General features: G+C 38.1%; 2 protein-coding genes across 5 annotated transcripts in view; both read left to right on the top strand.

The window, feature by feature from the left end:
* The first annotated feature begins 343 nt into the window (after nt 1–343).
* On the top strand, nt 344–11,033 carry tmem41b (transmembrane protein 41B). The gene is made up of 7 exons (XM_063495431.1): nt 344–533; nt 3,503–3,620; nt 4,991–5,119; nt 5,662–5,755; nt 7,705–7,809; nt 8,805–8,943; nt 9,030–11,033. The coding sequence occupies exons 1-7, from the start codon at nt 437–439 to the stop codon at nt 9,197–9,199; spliced, it is 852 nt and encodes a 283-aa protein (XP_063351501.1). The 5' UTR covers nt 344–436; the 3' UTR covers nt 9,200–11,033.
* A 1,620-nt stretch (nt 11,034–12,653) lies between these two features.
* dennd5a (DENN/MADD domain containing 5A) overlaps nt 12,654–16,273 on the top strand; it is a 34,643-nt gene continuing 31,023 nt past the window's right edge. For all 4 annotated transcript variants that reach the window (XM_063475304.1, XM_063475288.1, XM_063475295.1 and 1 more), the window contains exon 1: nt 12,654–12,890. In XM_063475304.1, the coding sequence (XP_063331374.1) occupies nt 12,791–12,890 (100 nt within the window). In that variant the 5' untranslated portion in view covers nt 12,654–12,790. The remainder of the gene's footprint in view (nt 12,891–16,273) is intronic.

Raw genomic sequence — 16,273 nt, 5'->3', positions numbered from 1 at the left:
GTCTGAAAGAATTTAATATATGATGTTATTATTTTAAAGGTTTGTTCATGTAAGATACAGATACAGAGTGTGAAGAGTGTGATACAAAGTATTTGCCTCAAAAAGTAGAGTATAAACTGTAAAGTACCTTAAATTTGTATTTTAACCCACTTCTTAGGTGTTTCTCTTCCAATATGAAACACGTTAAATATAAAACTGAATAATAATCAATAAAAAATGTCTTTAAGATATGAAAGTAGACTTCACTGCAGATGTGGCGAGCCTGCCGCTGGGGGCGCTGTTGTAAATGGTGGAGGTTTGCTCCTGAATGTGAAGGTAAAAGGTCAATCAGTGTAACGTGTCATCAGGCTGTCGACATACCGGTGTCACTCGATCGACTTGCCGGTTGTTACTCCACTACATCTCGGTACTGCTAATTTTAACGTTATCTCAGAAAATGGCCAAAAAGCGGAGAGAAACCAGAGACACGGACGGCTTGTCCGTGGCACAGGAAGAGGTGAAGGCTAATGCCAGTAACTCCAAAGTCCTGAAAGGTAGGTTCACGGCGGTAGCTAATTGTTAACTGTGAACGAAAAAGAAGAGGAAAGCAAACAGAGACAGATGAAGCAATATGACCACTCGACTGCGTCCTTTTAACTTTGAGACCGTTGCGGATTGCGAAGCAGCCGGAACCAGCTAGCTAAAGTTAGCCCTGCTTGATTTCGATGCTGTACTTTGTATCGCCAAACCTTATAAACAACACATCACAAAGTTAGCTAAAAATCCACCCCAGCCCCATTTAAGGTTTAATAACTTAAATGTTTAGTCAGCATGCCTACATTAACCTAATAGTTCAAATGACTAAATGTTTTATCAGCGAAAAGATAAACTGCTGGTTAACAAAGACGGTTGGGGAAGTATTCATCTCCTCTAACGGTAAAGTAAGGATACGACAAAAAGTACTCCATAAGAATAAACTGTAAATGAAAAAGTGAAGTGCAAATAGTGAGTAAATGTACTCCACCATCACTTAAAGCAATGTCAAAAGTGGCTAAGGTTACAGGGAGTATGTGAGCTTTATTACATATTAACAGGTATTGTACTTGTACACATGGCGCATGGATTACATATGAGTGTTTCCCTTCAGTCAAGGACTCACATGAGTTCAGAGCTGAAGTGTTTTTTTTCTTATGAACTTTGTTCCTTCTTGTCCAAATGACCAGCTCAGATAAGAATCACAACAGAAAACAAAACAAACAAACATTAAAAACGTATAGAGATGCATTTTTAGTGTGTCATATATTTTGGTTGATTCGGTTTGCCTGGATCCATAAAGTGGACGTAGCCATGCTGACATAACACATTGCTTTGTAGAGTAAAACCCTTGAGTTGGCATGTGGCTATGGGCTTTTTGGAACTGGAAGTGACCGTATTGGACGAGAAGATAAAACTGGGGAGTGTCAAGTGGAAAATAATGAAGGAGTAAGGAACCACCCACACTCTGTCAGAAAGGGCTAACGACTTGCTGGAAAATCAGCTGACTTTGGAGCCTGGTGTCCTGCTGGCCAGGTCCTTTTTTTTTCTTTTTTTTTTTAATAAAATGTATGCCTCAAATAGACACAGTCTTAATTTCCACCAGACAAGGCATCAGAAGTGCATAGCTGTGTCCTTCTGTTAAAGAGGAAAAATGGGACACAGCTAGGGCTGCCACGATTAGTCGACTAGTCACGATTACGTCGACTATCAAAATCGTCGACGACTGATTTAATAGTCGACGCGTCGTTTGAAGCTTTGTAAGACCACAAAAGCCGCAGGAATAAGTAGTAGGATTTAAGAGTGTAATAACGGACTGAAACAGAAGATGGCAGCACTGCATGTACAAGGATGCCAGCTGCCGTTAAACCCCGAAGAAGAAGAAGTAGCTCTATCCCAGAATTCATAGCGCAGCCCAGCTCAGTTTCCAACAATGGCGGCAGCTAGTTAGTTTTAATATTACTCTTATTATTCTTTCTGGGTCACAAAATAAACGTTTAACATATTTTCAGGCGAGAATGTAGCTGTGTAAACCTCAAATATCTGCTCAGTTTATCAAGACACCACATATTTTCAAAAGCGCTCCGACGTTTTCGGAGACGTCTGTTACCCACTAGCTCGATAGCTAGCCGGGGGCAAGGCTCACTAGAGCCCGTGAGAACACAGGACTCCCGGCAAATCGTTTTCAAACCCACCGCTGTCTTTCGCTACTCAGGTTAAAAGTGATATATAAGTCACTTAGATAACTTAAAAATGTTATTGTTTGGCTTTTTTTTAGTATTTTATTTGTTCCTGAGTAAATCGGTTTGGCTGAGATTAAAGTTATAGTTTTTACACAGCTGAATAAACGTCAAGCAGACAACTGATTATCAGAAGTGTGAGATGCTGGAGAATATACTCCGGTGTCCTGTTACATTTTAGACAGCAAGGAGCAGACGGCTGAGTTTATTAAACTTCACCTAAACAATCTGCAAATTTCATTAAAATTTAATAAACTATCATCTTGTCTTTATTTTTAGTTAGCACATACCTGAAACACTTAAAGCTGTAAGCTAATGATAGTTATAAGAGCAGATGCACGCTGGTGCAATAAGCTGTACATTTTACGTCCAATGGATGCATGACCTGATTAGTCGACTAATCGCAAAAATAATCGGTGACTAGTCGACTATCAAAATAATCGTTTGTGGCAGCCCTAGACACAGCTATGAAGTTTATTTGCATAAGTGCTGGGAAGTGATATCCACGCTCATTCTAAAGCCATGTGTGGACTGATGAAGTGCTATGTTTGTCTCAGATCACCTCTGAATGTGCTGCAAGTGATTACATCTGTCCAACTGTGATTGGATCAGACAAGATGCATCTTAATGGCAGGAGTGACCAGATGGCAATACTGCTTTCTGAAGTCATGCTCAGTTGTGTTTTGATGTCACACAAACTTTGTTGAGAATGTATTTAACCGCACCTTTTTAAGCATAATCTTTATTAGTGCCAAGTATTTGATTGAAGCTGATGGTAAAGTCAGCTTTAATCAAAAACTTACAAATTTTGAATATTAATTGAACAATTAAAGACCATAACATTCATATTTTACTCTCAGGTGTCAGCTTATCATCAGTGTCATAAGCTATCATCAAATATGTATGTGACATCAGGCTCAGTATGTGTTGGCAGACCATCATAGTGTGCTGCAGTGTAGTAGTGTGGTTTTAAATGAGCAAACAGCAAAAAAAAAGAACTTCCTCTCTGCATATATCAAGATCTCACAGTTAGATATTGCAGTTCTCCCTTTCTATAATGTTTATACTGAAAGCATCATTAAAGAGACAGTCTCAGCCATAGCCACAAGTGTCTCTCGAGAGAGATTCGGTTCCCCGTAGTGGCTTAAATGAGTGATGCTAATTATACAAAAGCTTACTTGTAGGATGTTTATCTGATTATAGTTTACTCTATGTTAACCGGGTGTTTGACTTACTTTCTCTCTCCACAGAGATTCAGCATAGCGCAGGGGGCTCAGCACGCATGTCTCTGCTGATTCTGGTGTCCATCTTCGCCTGCTCTGCCTCAGTCATGTACCTTGTTTACAGGAACTTCCCAGAGCTTTCTGAGTAAGTTGCCCTGGTGTGGTTGTTTCAGCATGAAGTACAGTTTACCCAAAACACTTCTCAGATCTGAAGGAGTGCGTTTTACTAGACATTGCTTTTCTGTGTAATAGATTCAGTTCTGCTGTTTAACAGGTAGGGTGTATATAACTTTATTTCCATTCAGTGGCACACAGGCTTGAAAACTGAATGGTGATGAGTCATGGTTAAAAAACAAAAACAAAAAACAAACAAATAATAAACAGCTTGCTGAGTACAACACAGCTTGAGCTGTAGGTCGTCTTGTGTTGAAGGCAAAGCTGTCATTATCTTGATGACTGTTTTCTCACCAGCTAATGACGAGTTACACTTTCTGTTAGTAGTTTTGTTCGGTACCTATTCATAAAATACTCTGTATAAAAAAACTGACAGAAATTGATTTATAACTAGTTGGGATTGGCTCTATAATATTTTGTGGTCTTTTCCTTACTGAGTGCCCTCAGGACTGTTGTTGAGTGGAGCTATAGAAATACTGTGCAATTAAATTGAATTTGGGGACAAAGGAGACAAACCACATAATGTTTGGATCTTTATTCAATGAACTTAGGATTTCAGCTTAAATGTTAATGAAAACAAATGCATTTAAAAATGTCTTTTGAGACCATTGGCTGCTTCAAAAGCATAATCTCCCTCAGTGTTTAGCCACGACATTGGAGATCGTTTTAAATTCTTTGGGGAGGCTCTACTCTTTGTTTAGAAATGTAAATAAAAGAAAAATAGAGGGGCATAGCAGAGTGGAGATACAGTAAATGGCCTCAGGGGTTGCTTTGAACTCAAGCCTCCACTATTTTTAAGTGCAGGTGAGCTTGACTGTGTTTGTAATGCCTTGCTAGTAAAATAGTTAATCAAGTGAAGAGTTAACCAAGACAGCCAGGCACCGGTGCACTCCTGATATACATAGTTATTAGGAGCTCTGTATTGGTGGATTTTGGCAGTTTTTGTTAGGTAAATGAAAAAGCTAAAAATGAGATAGTAATTCTGACATGGTATTCAAGTCCAGAACTGCTGAGATATGATTTAGAAGCAAGAAGAGAATATGTCAACATGAAATTGGCAATGGAAAACTGGACAGATCCAATCATTAACTGCTGTTACACATTGTTCATTAGAAGAGTTGGACCCATAATAGTAAAACATGCACGTAGAGTTTTTCTCTGTACTTGTACAGCTTCAATTTTTAACATACCTGCGAAGAAACGCACTATTCTCACCGGTAGTGCTAATTCACAAACCAATTACATAATCATTTGCTGATTTTATATATTAAAAACGATTGGAAAGGGTTTTAAGTAAATTGTGACTGACACAAGATTTTTTATTTTATTTTTTTTTTTCAGTGATGAAATGGAGAAAATCAAGATCCCCAAAGACATGGATGATGCTAAAGCTTTGGGAACAGTATTGTCTAAATACAAAGACACCTACTATACCCAGGTGTTGGTGGCCTACTTTGCAACATATGTTTTGTATCCTTGGAGAAAACATCACCCTTTATGTAAAATATGTACTTTACTACTTACTCTGAACTACTTTGCTGAGGTTCAGGCTAAGTAAAACTGTCTGGTTTGCATTGATAGTTTGCACTAGCTATTCAGTTAACTGAAGTTATTATTTTATTGTCTTTTTCTGGCTACAGCTTCATTAGTTTCTTGTGACTGAATCTTTCAGCTGGCATTCCTGACAAAGTATAACCATGTATGAACTTTCAGAACTGTCAGTGGTATCTCCCACATGTAAAACTTATTATTAGAAAAAATCTGAGTCATTCTTTCAGAGTGTCAGTTCTAAGTCTGCTGTAAAAGTCAAGCAAGCAGAACTTTGTATCCAATATTAAGAGGATGTCTCTGAGGATAAATCTAGTGTGTGCACACAATCTCATTTTAACTGCTCAAACTACAGACAAAGGATTACCATCATTGTAGTGGATTTTTCTTTTAGGACTTATGTGGGAAGAGGAATCTTGTGTGGAGCTCATTTTTAAAGAAATACACCTTAACACTTTTACCAGCCTCCAGACTTTTGCAATCCCCGGATCGATCTTCCTCAGCATACTGTCTGGATATCTTTATCCGTTCCCTCTGGCTCTTTTCTTGGTGTGCTTGGTGAGTAAGAACAGTATGAAATTTGTAAGTGAAAACACTGAGCTTATTTATGTAAGGATGTCAAGCCACAGCATTTTGTTAGATAGATGGATGATTACATCTCTTAAAGTTTTTCATACAGTGGAATTATAATTTACAGTTATGGTTACATCTTTAATGACTTTAAAGAAGGAAAAAGAATGATTGATTAAATGTCCCTTAGCAAGCTGCACCACAACCAGATGCTTTTGGCAACCATCAATAACCTCCTGCATAAGTCTGGCTGAATGTTTGACCACTTTTCTTTGCAAAATTTTCCATCTTACCACATTTAAATTAGTTGATTTTTAAGCACAATCCAAACATTTTCAAAAGGGTTGAGGTCAGAGCTTTGGGAATGCTCTTCCAGAAGTTGAACTTTATCTGTTATAAAACCAGTTTTGGTGTGTTTGGGATCATTGTCCTGTTGGAACACACAACTGTGTCAAAGTTTCAACTTTGTAGCTGTTGATTAGAAGAGAATTTGAAGAATTTGGAAGTAGTCCTTATTCATCATTTCATCTACTTTTTCCAATGTACCAATACCAGTGCAGCAAAACAGCCCCAGAGCCTGATACCAAGGCTACAGCTGATATCGTGTTCTTAGCCTCACCTTTACTCCCTCCAAATATAACTCTTATCATTGTGACCAAATAGCTTAATCTTTGTTTGATATGATTGTAATACTTTTCTCCAAAAGCTCTTTGGCTCGTCCATGTGGGCAGCTGCAAATTTCAGTTGAGGTTTTCAGCAGTTTGCATTTCATGAGCCTTGGTGATTCTTTGGTTGTTCCTGAACATCCTAGCCAATATCCTCTCAAGGCCTTCTTCCAGACCTTGGTAAAGTGGTGACTCGTCTAATTAACTTGTACAACTGGAATCTACAGTTGTTTAGAACTGGCTCCAAGAGACCTTCCCAACTTTTGTAAATCCAAAGCTCACCTTCTTAGAACTTTACTGAGTTCTTTTGATTTTTTTTTTCCCCCCATTGCCATGATGTTTGTCAGTGCTTTGGTCTGACCAAACAATCCTTTTTATGCTGGCAAAGATCCAGTTAATCATGATCACTGCTTAGAAATCAATAGGCCTTAACTTTGTCACGTTCAAAGACACTATAGAACCTTCAGCACCACTTATTAGCTTTAGCTTGTATGTATATTTTCAACCCTGTATGGATTAGAAGAAAATCTAAAATAAATTAAAACTCTTGGACACAATTTTTGTTTTTAAAGTCATTAAAGATGTATGCTGTACAATAATTTCACTCTGTGGCCTAAAATGATCATAAAATTCATGCCCATGAAGAATTTATGCAACACTTCCAACCACAACTGTAAATGTAGAGCAGACAGCAGTGTAATCACGTGGTTTTTTTGTATATTTTTGAAGGGAAATTCCACATTTAAACATGCAAGGATAGAATGAAAATGTCACGTTTAACATTGTCACCAGTTTAACCTCAGTACCTGCATGAACAGCATACAGCTGCGTGTGACTATGTTGCATCATAGTCTGCTGTGACCACTTGGCTGGTTGTTTTTTCTTGTGGACTTTTTTTTTTTTTTTTTCCCTGTAAAAACGCGATGCATTCACACTAGTGGTTTAGCCTTGTTCACACTAAACCATGATGTTTTTGCTGTTACAGCCAAGAAGGGCTTTGGTTAGTGTGAAAACCCAGAGACCTTTTCTTTGAAACTACATGCAGCTTTTCTTAACACCACACCTCTGCTGCTAGCATTATGAAAGCGATGGAATATGGAAATTGTGTTGCATTATAGTTAATAATCATATTTAGAGATACATATTTAATTTGTGAAGGACTCTAAATGTTTTATAAGTCAGTTACCAGAAGAGTCATTTCTGCTTCCAGCTTTGAGATGTTTTTTCTGTATTATCTTCCTCAGTCACTCATCATTTTCTGTCTGTTGGCAGTGCTCTGGCTTGGGTGCTTCGTTCTGTTATATGCTGTCATATCTGGTGGGCAGACCAGTGGTCTACAGATATCTCACAGAGCGAGCACAGAAATGGTCTCAGCAGGTGAGAGCTTTGACAGGAAAGAACCTTTTTTTGTTTGTTTTATTTTGGGTTTTTTGTTCTTTTCATATATTTATGCATTTTCTTTGTGCTTTGCTTTAGTTGTACTGGTTTTGAATTGCATTTAAAGACCCACAAATATATTGCCAAATAACAACAACAACATTTACCTCAAGATGCTTTATACTATAATGTAAAGACCCTACAATAATATAGAGGAAGCCCCAACAATCAAATGACCCCCTTTAAGCATGCACCTGGCAACCATGGGAAGGAAAAACTCCCTTTTAACAGGAAGAGACCTCAGGAAGAACCACGCTCAGGGAGGGGTGGACATTTTTCACAATCGGTTTGAGGTGAGGGGAGGAAGACCGTACAAACGACCTGCTGTGGAAGAGGACCAGAGATTAATAATAACTAATGATCAAAGTGGTTTGTAAGCTTGTAATGAGTGAAGAAGTACTTTATGGAAAGCCCCCAGCAGCCTAGGCCTATTGCAGGGTAACTAAGGAAGGATTCAGGGTCAGCTGATCCAGCTTTAACTATGTGCTTTAGCAAAAAGGAAAGTTTTAAGCCTAATCTTAAAAATAAAGAATTCAAACTGGTAGCTGTTTCCGCAGAAGAGGGGTGTGAAAACTAAAGACTGCCTCCTACTTTTAAATACCCTACGAACCACAAGGAAGCATGCAGTGTGAGAGTGAAGTTCTCTATTGGAGTGATATGGTACTATGAGGTCTTTAAGATAAGATTGGACTGAATTGGTCAAGACTTTGTATGCGAAGAGATGGGTTTTAAATTTGATTTCTCTCTCTATCGTGCTATACATGTTTTAATGATTGCTTAATGAGATGAGCTTTAATATCCCCAGTATTACCCAGTATTCCACAGCACGGCAGTCTTCCAACATGATTTTAATAAAAGCTGATCATTTATTTATTGTTTGTAATTTCAGAAATATTCTGCTCATGATTATTCTTATATTTTATTTTTAATGGCAGGTTGACAAACATAGAAATCATTTAATCAATTACATCATTTTCTTGAGGATAACCCCCTTTCTACCCAACTGGTTCATCAACATCACCTCACCTGTCATCAATGTGCCTTTGGGGGTTTTCTTCATCGGTACCTTTCTTGGTAAGACTGTTTTTCTCTCTACTGCTGGATCCATTTCGGTAATGTTTTCCACCAATGACTAATCTTCATTCCACACTGATCAACAGGAGTGGCTCCACCATCCTTTGTAGCAATCAACGCAGGTACAACACTGTACAAACTCACCACGGCGGGCGAAGCCGTCTCCTGGAACTCCCTGGCTGTGCTCGGTGTACTAGCCGTGCTCTCGATTTTACCCGTCTGCTTCCAGAAGAAGCTGCAGCAGAAACTAGAGTAGAGCCCGTCACCTCACCTCAGCAACTCATCTGCTGACTGATCCCAACATCTCCCTTACCTCGCCTCAGGAACATGCAGCGGTCACTGAAGCTGCTCCGCATCCGTCTCGTAGGCGGTGGAGGAATTGCCAAGCACTCATCAACCACAAAAATGCATGCAGTGGTGGGTTGTTCCTGATGTCAAGTAAAGTACAAACAGTCCACTGCTTGCACAAGTTGTTTTTGTTTTCTGTGACTCATGGTATAAATATTAGAAACTGTTTTTTTTTTTTGTTGTTTTTATTTAATGCACTGCTTGTTATATAATTGTATGATCTTCTTCAGACAATAAAAGGTGCCGCTTGCAGGATGCTTTCCTAAAGTGCAGGTCACAGTTGTTCCACATGGCCTTATTTCATGGGGAATAACATGCCTGTGTTGTCTTTTTAGGAACTCTGTCATCAAACAGTGCAATCAGCATCTTGTTCAGATTATTCTGGACATTTTATTTCTAAATACTATACAAACAGGCACTTGGACAACAGCAGAAGAGTTGCTACATCCTGTTAGTAGCACCTTTAACACCCACTCCCCTTTTAATATTTATTTCTCCTGCATTTGTCTACTTAATAAAATCTGATTAGCACTATAGCAATAATTTTCGCACTACTTCTCAAAGGGGATTTTAGTCTTTTAAAAGTGCATTTTGACACAGGGTCCGTGCTCTGGCGACTATATGCAGAGTCTGGGGATACATTAATATGTAGAGAAAAGGAAACGCGTAAGCACTGATCTTCGTAAGTTTGTGTTTTGTTGACATGTGAGTAATTCAATGATCTTCCTAAAAGTGTGCCTGCATCTTCTGCCAGACAACTTCCCTTTTTCTTTCATCCATGTTCCCATATTATAATCTACTTTGCTACTGAACGCTTGAAAGTATTTAAAGTACAGACTAGGCCAATGTAATATTTTTTTCACAGGACATCCAAACTGCAGGGTGTCAAACTCAGCATCTCTAGCTGGTATTTTTATTTAAACAGTAAATGTAGATCTTGCTGGTGCACTGAACAGTTCTTGAAAGTCAACACAGTTGTCTTAGTTTGTAAATTTTAAAAGTCAAAGGCTGAGATTGCTTCTTTTCTTTTTTTTTTTTTGTACTGTGATCATCTGTGTTCATCTCCACCCTACGATATCTAACTAGTGATTTTAATATGATGGATGATCGACCATTGAGCTCAATAAGACTGCCAACAGACTGTGCAGTGTCTGAGCCTTGCCTTGCTTTTACTGCTTCCTTTTCTTCACCTTGGGAAATGTGCTGTGTTGCCTGATTTATGTTGCTAGATTGTGTTCTTTAAAGTGTTTTGAATGGCTGTTTATGTCCTGTTATTTAAAAAAACAAACAAAAAGCTTATCGATTATGTTTCCCTCTAGATTTGTTGCCTGTGTACCAAGGTAACCCATTGCTCCTGCTGCTGCTAAAAACCTTCTGGACAGTTAACAGACGCAGTGAATGTACATGTAGGTAACAAATCTTAACCTAGATCTCTTAAAAATGCACATTTAGAGTTGTGCATCAAGAGATTTCATGTTTTTCCTTATGTCTTAATGGACATTGTATCTACTGTACTACTGTATGAATATTAAACTCTCAAACCCAGATTATAAAAGACTGCATAAACATTAATTGATGTAAAAGGAGGAAACAGCGCTACAGTAGTTAAATGGTTTTTATGGTTACCGTTTTTTGAAACATCTGCAATGGATAAAGAACCTTCGTTAAGTAAAGTAGCAAAATGCTGTGAAATGATTCCTGTTGCAGCTATAAGTAACCTCTTATTCCCCTGTAATGCTAAATATGCCAACAAATGATAGTTGGTAACTTTTTATATATATATATATATATATATATATATATATATATATATATATATATATATATGTATATATATATATATATATATATATATATATATATATATATATATATATATATGTATGTATATATATATATATGTATGTATGTGTATACTAAAATATTTAAACCTTACAACTAACCTGAATTTAACCTACTATACCAACTGGTTAATTCCCCCCAATCGTCTTACCCAATCAGTGATAATGTGTGATACTTCTTCTGTATCCCTCTGCAACATTTCAAAAAGCAGTATTATTCTGTACTGTGCAGTGATGTATTGCAGTATGAAGTGTTTACAGATTTCAAATTTCTGTTCTGTTTTTTTAAAATATGTATTTATTGAGTCATTAAAATCTTTACACAATATGAGTTCTGAACATAGTGTGTACAGTGCACATATTTAATAATACTGAAATATACAACAAAGAAAGCAGTCGTTAGAGTTATTTAGTGCCACCAGGTGGTGACATTGTAACATAACTGTAAAGCAGCATCGCCTGTTTGGTTAAAATAACCCATTAAGTGTAATCTAGTTTTGCATGTGTAGCAGCGGTAATGTTTTAAAATATAACAGATGGAAAAATTTAGCTTTGATTTAACAATTAACAAAAACATGAGTCATAACACTTAGAGGAATGACAACGCAGTGATGTTCTTTATTAAATCAACTTACATTTTATTGCTTAGTTACTTGTATCAGCATCCACTGTTGCAGTACAGTTCATTGTAATGTTACTCTACAAATATTTTCGCACCCTGACATATTCACACAATATTCATACGGACTTCTTTCACTAATGTACTCAACAAATTCAAATCATAGAATATTAGAAGACCACACTTTGATGCTTCCATGAAAAAGTACAACTAATCCATTGCTTTTTACGATGCATGAGTACACTTTGGCTCTTGAGCAGTACACCTAAAATCTCTGGTAGATGAAAGCTCAGAAACCACAACCTTGGCGTAGCACATTTATGCAGCTGGTTCAGATGATGGATACAGAACTTTAATTCTTTCAGTTTTTCTGGGAGGCAACGGAAGATATCTTTCCTTTCCCAAGGGCACTACCTTTGAGCGTCTCTGGGTTCATAAATAAATTATTAAATAAATAAATTGCTCTAAATGAATACCGTAACTGAATTTCGATTGTGTCAGTTGAAATATTATTAATATTAAATTACGACAGAATTTTTAGACTTAAACCATCGCTCATTCATGATTATATGTCTAGGTATGAATATTATCCATGCGCCAAGGTGATGATTTAGTATCAATTTTGATCACTGTAAATAACTTAACAGTGTGGCTAACTGGAAATCTTATTATTCTTAAAAAAAATACTACTAGGGTTATAGTTGTTTCGTACTATAGACTTCCTCATATTCAATAAAGTTCTCTATGCTGTTATTTTTTCTCATATAAAATTTTAAATTTATATATATTTATATATATTTATTTATTTATTCTTGACTTTTATTCTGAAGGCCGATTTCTCCCTGTATGAAGGTTTATTGTGAAGGCGCTCGAAAGGATGTCCCTTGCTGCGAGCTGATCAGGTTAGCTCAGTGTCGGTAGTGATTTTCGAGCTTCGCAGCAGCGTATCGTCGGTAATGGCACGGAGAAATCACTTCTCCGAGTTCCTTTAATATGCTCCCTGTTTTAGGGATAAGGGTACCACCGGACCAGTCTCAAAATGACCACCGGCTTCAGCTCCGGTTCCTGCCGGTTCGCAGATTATTTTGTGATCTGCGGACTCGACACCGAAAGCGGGCTGGAACCCGACGAACTGTCCGGTAAGCACATTAGCCATCTGGGTAAATGTCGGGCTGATGCTGGGGCAAAAAAACAAAATAATAAGAAGAGAGGAATGAACGGGTATCATAACAAAGAGTCGGCGTTGATAATGAGACTGTAATGCTTTTTTTGTGCATGTCATCTATGAATTCGGTTAATGTATGTTTCCAGGGTAAATACAGAGCGAACCTAACGCCAGGCCTAGCTCATCTTCTCCCAGCCTGTTTGTTTGTTACGCTCGATGAAGAGCGAAGGGGATTACTGGCTGGTTATGCCTCGTTTGAAGCGCTGACATGCATTTAAATTCAAAGGCTGTCGATAGAGTCCCTGCTGCATTTCACACTCCGGGTGTATTCGTGTGAATTGATGCTGACGCTACGCAGTATACACATTTTACATAAGGAAACGCTTTGCCTACAGTGAAATCAGGCTTGGTGTTGTTGTAACACTGATGCCAGTGTAATCTAATTGCATGTGACGAGGTATCCTACTGTCTCGTGGCTTTCACTAGAGGAGACCAGGTACTCAAGGTAACGACACAAAAGGTTACCGGTCAGATCCCACCTCTGACATCCTCATCATCTACCAGAGACCCTCAATGAACATGTAACCATCCTCTTCCTCCTCTTGTAGCACACCCAGCTCTTTACAGACTATTACATAAATAGCTTAAAGATCTAATAAGAGGACAGCATGTTGTTACACACCTTGATACTGCTTTGCTTAGAGACTGAGGTCCTTTTTTTGTTATGAGTTTACCTGCATGAGCATGGCTTGTGGATGAAATAGAGCTTTTTGTGAATATATGTGCATGTGAAACTGTGGAGGAAGAGTTCCTCGAAAGCCAGGGCTCTGATACAATCTGTGGACGATGACAGCATGGCCACAGTGCTTTTTTTTTTTTTTTTAAATTCTGAGATCTCCATCATTTTTCTCTCTCTTGCGGTAATATTGTCAGGGGTTTCCAGAGCACCTGCCTCTACTGAAGGGAAAACCCCTGAATGTTGAAAGAAAAATGCCAGTCCAGTCAGCTCACATGATGTCTTTTAACACGATATTTACATTCTTGAGCTGTAACGTCACCCATCTGTAAGCTGAATGAGAGTGATCAAGTTGAGGGGTGTAGGCTTCTTCTCACTTGAGGCACCATTCCAATTAGTGAAGCCATTTTTAAACCTGATTTTTAGTCTTTAGTTGCACTTGTCTTTTTTCAACTTGTCCTTTCAGTCCAGTGATTAAAAGGGATCAGCTTCAGTGAAGAGTTGATTTTAATCTCTTTTGTTATTTATTTTCTCTCCCGTATCTGTGTGATTTATTATGACTCAGCAGGTAGTGAGAGCCCCGCAGAGTTGCTGTTGTGGTTGAAAGAAGCGTCTGTTCTTCTCAGATGAATAACCTAACCAAAAATCCTTTTAGTTTTCAGAGCCTCAGCACCCCCAACTTCCTATTTTCACTTCCTTAAATTAAGTTCCTTTTTGCATCTTTAGCACAAAATTCACTTTGAATTGGCAAAATAAAATTAAATACGTGCTCTGTTTTGCATTTTAACTCAGCCCAACCATGCGCCAAGCACGAGTTGTCTGAAGCGTCCATACTAATGCGGCGATTTGGCCTCCCATCGATACAGTAAAGCTACATTTTACAGTTCCGAAGTAGAGCTTTTCAAAACGTGCAACAAAGCAAACACTGTGAAAATGACAGCCATGTATTAGTGGGGATATTGCTGTGCTGTGTGATTGATTTCCATTCTTCAAACTGTGGTTTGGTACCATTGTGTAGCAGCAAAGCTACGAATTAAGAAGGCCCTATTGTGTAATTGACAGCTGTGTTGTTCTTCACTCAACGCTCAAGACACTAAAATTACCCAGAGTGGGTAACAGCTCATTTTGGACACAAGCGAAAAGACACAGATGAATATATAATTTGCAGGTTGGGTTTGCATATTTTTAAATCACCTGCATATTGCGCCTGCATACTTAATGCTTCTGCGTGCGTGATGAGGTTTCTCTTAAGGCCTTCTGACTAGACTGAAACTTTGCTTCGACATGCAAACCGGGACTCTGAGGTCAAACTTCACTGATGTTGTTCTACTTACTGCATCTTGCTGCTGTTTACTGTAGAACGAGGTTAGGGGCTTGCCCTTATCAGCTGTTTCAGTCTGAGTTGAAAAGAGGAAATGGTGTGGAAATTCCATTGTTATTGCTTATGTATGATCATGTCAGCTAAGCATGTGCTACAGGTATACCTGGGGGTTTACAGTTTTCATTAGTTGTCCCGAAATGTAGATACATATATATATTTAAAAAAAAAAAAAAAAGAAGATGGCAAAAAGAGTTTTGGCTTTAACCTAAGGAGATCTGGCCATCTGAAAAAGATGAAAGAAATCATGGATTAAGAGGAAGAAGACGAAGTAGTCACAACTTTAAATAGTAAAGTAAAGACTTGGGTGTCAAGAGTGTTTATTGCTGTACCATTTGAGGTAATGTTTTGGAGCACTTAAAAAAACGTAAATTGATTCCAGCTTCTAACTTTTTAGTTTTCCGCTTTTCCTTGTCTTGAACTCTTTCCTAGTAAAATATAAATGTTTGGGTTTTGGACCAGTGCAAACGACACATCCAAAGACCAGACAATTTCAGGCCAAACGATAATTGAAACTAAGGAATAAACACAAGTGAGGACAGAACCAGCAGATTAATCTGTTTTGGCCATATTAAATATGGGATAACTATGATTTCTAAACAAATGTTTCATTCAGTTGTGTAACCTTAAAAATTTGAATGTAACGACACAGCTGTATGTCACAGACCTTAAAAGACCTCAAAAGGTGATATCCGAAATGAGTATATGTTGACGTTATGAACAAGAAAACTGCACATACAGAAACATTTTAAATGACTTGAAGGCATCTTACAAGAAAAGATTTAAATGAAACTCTGCATGCTTGTTCCTCTTTCTCAGTATGATCCAGTGGTGATTCACGTACAGTCAATCCACAAAGAATGACCGAAACTTTCTTACAGCGTGGTGTTTGGCAGCTTAGGGAGGACCTGATTAGCATATGTATAACCCTGCAGCTTTACAGGCCACGCTGGAAGCACAGGGAGCTGAAGGATATAAGTACACATGCAGACAGGCTCCACCTATTCAAATGCTAAACATCTCTTTTGAATTTCCCAGGCAGCCTCTCTCTCGCTCTCTCCCTCTCTGTCCCCGAATCCGACTCGGCAAACAAATGAGGTTGAATGGCTCAACATGAAAGCTGAAAGCTTTAAATGCAAAATGTCGTCTTTCATATTTTCACTCAGAGCTGTGTATTTCTGGACCTGGCCGGTATTTTTAAATATCCGTTTGAAAATGCATCAGTGAACCTTTTGATGCAGTT

Source organism: Pelmatolapia mariae, linkage group LG1, assembly GCF_036321145.2.
Source record: "Pelmatolapia mariae isolate MD_Pm_ZW linkage group LG1, Pm_UMD_F_2, whole genome shotgun sequence".
Classification (NCBI taxonomy): domain Eukaryota; kingdom Metazoa; phylum Chordata; class Actinopteri; order Cichliformes; family Cichlidae; genus Pelmatolapia; species Pelmatolapia mariae.
Note: the sequence above shows the minus strand (reverse complement) of the source record. Positions and strands in the feature narration are given on the sequence as shown.